The sequence below is a fragment of the Camelina sativa genome, chromosome 17 (assembly GCF_000633955.1).
Source record: "Camelina sativa cultivar DH55 chromosome 17, Cs, whole genome shotgun sequence".
NCBI classification, from domain to species: Eukaryota; Viridiplantae; Streptophyta; class Magnoliopsida; order Brassicales; family Brassicaceae; genus Camelina; species Camelina sativa.
This window is the reverse complement of record NC_025701.1, coordinates 6,703,343-6,709,955: the sequence shown is the minus strand read 5'-3', so window position 1 is coordinate 6,709,955 and position 6,613 is coordinate 6,703,343. Positions and strand designations below refer to the sequence as shown.

Sequence of the window (6,613 nt, the reverse complement as noted above, 5' to 3'; positions counted from 1 at the left end):
AGTAGTAAAGTTCAGTAGTAGTTCTTATTATTAGCTTATACTATAGTTCCGGAGTTAACAAGGTTTTTTCCAAATTTGATTCCGTTAATTCATAACTTTCCTTTTTTGCAAATGCTATTTTAAGAAAAACAAAAACTATCTCGGAGTTCTTAATTTCTTTCATATTTTTATTTTTATGTTTTTGTTTTTTGTCAAACTGATAATGTTCTATAATTTTGTGTGTTTCATTATCACTTTTTAATTAGAAACCTGTACGACGTAAAATCGTATTATTAAGTTACAACTCGTACTATTATGTTACTCAGAAAAACGATTGATTAGGGAAACGCCAATGTCATTGATCTTTTTGGGATAATCTAACTATTATATATGAAGAAAAAATCATTTTTGGCCTGTCACATTTATGGTCATATCATTGCCTAAGGCAGTGAATGAGTTGAGAGAGAGAGAGAGTAAAGGCAGCTTTTTTTTAGTGTGTGCGTGTGTGTGTGAATTCAATCTATTTTGTTTACCTTATTCGCTAAAAGTATTATTTTCATTTGTCATATTTACGGACGCTAGCTGGCTATGTCACGAGTGTTTGTCTTTGTTCTCTGATGCCTCTCTAATATATATTCATCATTTTATATAATTTTATTGCATATATTGCCATATTGGTATATATGTATCGATGTCTTTGTAAAACTGTTCTAGCATATCCACCAGGGTTGTCTTGTCCCCATCAAATTTAAATTTAACGGTCTATAAGTATTATTTTATCTCTCCACGTTCCAAAAACGTATATAATTGTGGCTTTCCTTTCATGGAATTTTATACATTAGGAAATTTGCTTGTGTGTGTGGAATACTAAAAAACCATTATAACAGAAAAATATGATAACAAAAGTATATCTGTTACGTTAAGTTATGCAATGATTATTGTTTTCTTATCAAAATTTTATTAGATTCATTTCCGTATCACAATAAATTTCACTTGTCCCCACTATTCGTCAATATTTTAGGAAAATCCACTAGATAGATATAAGTTTGTTCCATGCATTAATAGGATGTTTAACAGAAAGCATATTAAGAAAGTACAAAAAAACAAACCATCTTTCTATACATAAACAACATTATTTAATACTTAATCAAATCAACTCACTAAATTAAATGATTTAAAACTATAAAATTCAAATTTGATATGAATTTACCTTTTTCATTGTATGGCTAGTTTTACAAAAAAAAAATTTAAAAAGTTTTATTGTTAACCCTATATATATATAATATTATATGATATATAGACATGGCATTTTCTGTTTCTGTTGAAGTATCACTTATCCCATGACCAGTGTTGTTCCGACACTCAAAAAGTATGCTGTTACCATTTAAATAGATATTACCAAAAGACGTTTTATTTGAAATAATAAATGTGGCTAAACTGGCAACTGTTTACACGATTTTACCTTTTTTAGAAAAAATTGAAAACCGAGATAAATTAACCCTGTACTGACAATTCAAAAATTTGAAGTCTTTTTATTTATTTTCGGCGTAAACAAGCACGTACATACTGCATTTTCAACGTATATATATGCAACACATTGTATATATATGTGTGTATGCAGATCCTAATTACGTATAGGGCCCAATTGGAGATTACCCATAAATGAAGTGGACCAACGAGAAAGGAGAAGAAGATATCCCAAAGCATTCGCAGTATTCATTGAGTTTTCTCGATAATATTTTTTCTTCACGGGCATATTTAATCCTTCACGTCAACGACAAGTCTACCATGCACATGCTTTAATACTGATTTAAGTCTTTCTTTATAGTTTGTACGTATATAACAAAAATGTTGTGTTGGTTTACATATATAGGGATCAATAAATACAGTATTATTTTAGCTTTTTACGTCGTTAGGGTTATATTATTCTATATCTATATATATATATATTTATTTATATATACAAACTAGCTCTTTGGTATTATGAAGTATCAATTGATTGATTACTAAAGTTTCATATGGAATCTTAACATTATACTATATATGTCGTTTGATGTCATTATACTATATATATATATATATAGGGTGCGGAAAAGTTGGATCGAAACATAGAAAAAATCATAGGTGGAGTCAACGTCGGGAAGTAACAATAAAGACCAAAAGAAACAGAATTTAACTTATGTCTTCGGTGTTGTATCACTAGCTAGTTCTATAAAATGAACTTAAATATATAACTACCTTGACGACAAAAAGAAAAGGGTTGTCTTCAGAATGTCAACAGCATTTTGCTTTATAAGTTCAAAAGTGTTTGACGGTTCATTGTACGTACGTAAAAACTCATATTTAGACATTCAAGTTATTAATTACTTTGCTCAAAATAATTACCTAATATGTATCACTTGCCTACTCGGTTATTTTGTATTAGGTGGCCGAACATTTTTTATCGTATATTGTAATACATATTACAACATAAATAATAGTAAGACCTATTTTATACTATAAATATTGGATTACGACACGAATTTGAATAATTTGGGAATGTTGGATGCTTCTGTTTGTATTATGCTTTTGTTGGAATATTATCCAATCCGTTGACGTATTATTGTAGACAGATATCTCTTGAAATCTGCTCATAACTTGCATGTGCAACGTGGTATATATAATTTATATATGAATCAAATTTGATCAAGAAATTTATTCATTTGTCATGCCAGAATTAATAAGTATATCTACATGTGGGAGTTTTTAATTATTTTTGTCAAATATCTATAAACATATATAGATATATAACTAAAAGAAAATTTGAAAGTTAATAAACATGATACATGCAAATGTATTTGGTAACGTTCAATATGATCTATTGTAAATCTGTTTCTTATTCAGGTTTTAACCCAGAATAGACAAGGCCGTCGTCGGCCCTAAATCATGTTAACATTAAACTTAAAACTTTATTAGACAGGGCCGTCATCGGCCCTAAATCATGGTAATATTTAATCCAAACTATATTAGATAAGGGCGTCGGCCTTAAATCAGACTAACATACAATCCAAATATAGATTAGATAAGGCCATCTTCGGCCCTAAATCATATAATCTAAATATATATTAGACAAGGCCGTCAATCTTGAGCCCAAATAAATAAAATTTGGGTTCAGAACTAATAATCTATATCGTATCGAGAAACTATTATAACATGCGGATAAGATAGAACAGTTGGTATGTGTTTCTACTAACAACGATCGGAGGTTCGATTCCGAGAATACTCTAAAATTGGATTATTAAGTATATAATTAATGTTTGTAGATGACATTGTTTAAATCTCTATATCTTATATTTGAAACCATTAATTATATTATGAACTTATTAATTACCTTCATGAACTAGAAAAAAATGGTATAGACTCAAATGATTGAAGAATTATAAATTTCATTAAGGACTCCCATTACATTATTAAAAAAAAAAGAACTTAAGATAAATATACTACAAAATAAAAACCCCAAGCTAAACCCATACCCTTAATATATAGTCGAAAACCGAAAACGAAAGAAATTAAAGCTTAAAAAGAAAATCTTCAAGGGACCCAGCAGTCCATATCTAGATAATATGGATGATCTGTACATACATATACGATCATCTCAAGCTTTCCCAAATGGATGATTTGGGTGTGAAAACTTCATCTCAGTGTCCAGAGGAGCTCCATTACGACCACCACCACGACCACCACCACGACCATTGACGTTGCTCACAATTCCTCCATTAACGCCAAGAAAGTCCAGAGTCAACCTATCCGAGCCTCCCATGCTAAGATTGTTCCCGAAATGAAGGTCAAAAATGCTACCGGAGCGGCTTTGATGATCAGTCGTCGCAGCTAGAGAGTTCATCAGACCTTGAAGGTTTCCATTATCAGTATCTCCAAAGTCATTAACGACGACACTTGAGGAAGATGAAGAAGTTAACCCTCTCAGCAAGGCAGAAGGATCGTTGTTATCAGCACCACTGGTGAAAAGAGAAGGGACACTTGCCTGGTCAGGGTTCTTAGTGTCTTGAAAGTATCCGAGGTTGAACAAGTGGTTGTTGTTGCTGTTGATGTTATCACCGAGGTTGATCAGACCGTGCTGGTTCATGAGACTCTGGTCGTTCTGCGCCAGCAAGCCTTGGTTCGCAGCGCATTGCATGAGGAAGTTGGTAGGACCGCCGGAATTAGGGTTTGAGGACTGAGGAACGAACTCTTCAAACTTGTTGGGAGATGAACGGTTCAGATTGTAACCTGCAGCAGCTAGAGGGGTAAACCCGGAAGTTGAACTGCTACCGAAATGGTTGTGAGAGAGAGAAGAAGCAGCGCCGCCGTAAAAGCCATGTCTGCCACCAGCACCACCACCACCACCAGCAGCTGACATAGCCGTGAAGCTCACGGTAGGGTTCCTTGCTGACTCCTGAATCAAAGCATCGCAGAAGGCCCTGTGCGTGATGTAGCTGTCTCTCCTGCAATCACAACCCAAATAAACAATTAGAAAAATGTTTGACCAACACCATGAAAACAAAAAGAAATATAAAAACCCTAGAAATGTAAAGTGTTCATCAACTACTCCTACTATCTCACGCGGACCACAATATTCCATTAATTAAACCAAGAAACCAACCACTCTTATACACAAATCACATATATAAATCAAATCATGAAGAGCGAGAAAGAGAGAGAGAAAAATGGAATGGGCCCACAAGAAGAGGAGTTACATGGAAAGAGGAACCTGCAAAGGTGAAGAAGAAGAAAACAAAAATGGGAATGCATGGAAACAAATCCAACTCACATGTGACCAAATTTAGCATCTTTAATTTTTCTCTTTTCCCCTTCACTGTCCTTCTTTCTTTCACTACTCATCAGCAACCAAACAAATAGATTGATAGATCCTATGTGTATATATGCATATATGTTCATGTCCCTATGTATGAAATATGATGTTCCGTGGCCAATATAGATTATATCTATGTGCATAGATTTCAGTCACAAGTCAATATATATATATAAAGATGGTACCACACTATAGCTTACACATTCATTAGTTAGAAGTTTACTATTCACTGACCGACATGTTTTTTTTTTTTTTTACTTGAATCTCAAGCAGAAGCCTAGAGTACTAACCTTAAAAATATAAAGCCGACATGTTAAATTCGCAGTAAGAAAAAAAACGAGTTAAGTTTTGACCCAAAAAATGATTTATGGATTATCTAAAAGAAAAATATTTTAATGTATATAATATGTTCTTTCACACTATAATATAATCGATTATATTAATATGATATAAAATAGGACCAATTTTATCGGGATGGAATTAAAAAAAAATAGTTTACCTAGAGAAGATGGTACCACAGTCACATCGATACTCTTTGGTACCACAGGTCTTAGAGTGAGCTTTCCAATCGGATTGAACAGCGTAACGCTTAGAGCACTTCTCGCACTTGAATTTCTTCTCACCGTGCTTCCGGTAGTAATGCTTCTTGATTCCGGTGAGGTCTCCGAGAGCACGTGCGGGGTCATGGTGGACGCAGGTGGCCTCCGGGCAAAGATACACCTTCCTCCTGACTTCTTTGTTCGACTTCTGCTTCAGCTTCCATGGAAGGTTGTGTCCTCTCCTGTGAAGCTGCAGATTCTGTTCCCTTTGAAACCCTTTGTTGCATACCTCACACAGGAACCTGTTGGTCGCCATTATCGTCTGTGGGGATAACGCTATCACTTCAGCATCTGGATCTGTCCAATTAAAAGGAAAAAAAAAAAAAATTAACCAGTCGAACCAAATTAAAATCATCGGTTAAGAAACAATTATATACAACCACACATCAAATAATACTTATCCTCTTGTATATAAAAAAATATGATGCATCCACCACAAGAACTTAAATTATAATCTAATCAAAAGATCCAATCAAAATTCTCTAATATCAAAAATGATAATAGAGAATACATGAATTGGTATAGGGTTGATTCTTGTTTGGACTTTATAAAAAAAAAAAGAAGTATAAGTACGAGGTACTTGCTTGGGTTTCCGGGTTGGTTTCTTCGCTTCTTGGGTGGTGGAGCAACGGAGGAGTTGGGTTGTTGAATCATCGCCGGCTCGTGATCACGGTTGAAGTTGTTTGCTCCGACACGAGCACCAACACCACGACCAGCACCAGCACCAGCACCAGCACCAGCACCAACACCAACACCAAGTCCAGCACCAGTACGAGCACCTGAGATGAGGAAGGACTGAGCGGCGGATGAGGCAATCGAGGTGTTGTAGGATGAAGACATCTTGTCAAGTTCTGAATCTGCTTAAGCTGCTACAAAGATCCATAGAGAAAAAATAATAATTAAAAAAAAAAAATAAGAGAGAAAGATAAGAAATCAAAAATGATACAGAAGAAAACGAAAGCAAAGAATTAGAAGAACAGGAAGAAGCCATAGAGATTGACGACATGGAAAAAAAAAATCACTAGAAGACATTTACGAGAACAAAGAGAACAAATATAAATCCAAAGAATTAGATTTAATTTGTAAGTTTTAGAAAGAAGACATAGTATAAGTTGTTTTTTTATTGTACCCCTTTTAGTCTTGAGATTCAGAGAAAGAAACCAAGAAGAAAAAGGTCAACAAAAAA

At 34.0% G+C, this 6,613-nt stretch overlaps 1 protein-coding gene across 6 annotated transcripts in view; it reads right to left on the bottom strand.

Moving 5' to 3' along the window:
- LOC109124832 (protein indeterminate-domain 6, chloroplastic-like) overlaps window positions 3,360–6,613 on the bottom strand; it is a 3,823-nt gene continuing 569 nt past the window's right edge. Inside the window, exons 1-5 of one of the 6 annotated variants that reach the window (XM_010478215.1) lie at window positions 6,557–6,613; window positions 6,012–6,296; window positions 5,328–5,724; window positions 4,787–4,849; window positions 3,360–4,460 (exon numbers count right to left, since the gene is read on the bottom strand). In XM_010478215.1, the coding sequence (XP_010476517.1) occupies window positions 3,614–4,460; window positions 4,787–4,849; window positions 5,328–5,724; window positions 6,012–6,267 (1,563 nt within the window). In that variant the 5' untranslated portion in view covers window positions 6,268–6,296; window positions 6,557–6,613 and the 3' untranslated portion in view covers window positions 3,360–3,613. The other 5 variants (XM_010478216.1, XM_010478213.2, XM_010478214.2 and 2 more) reach the window with 5 other exon arrangements.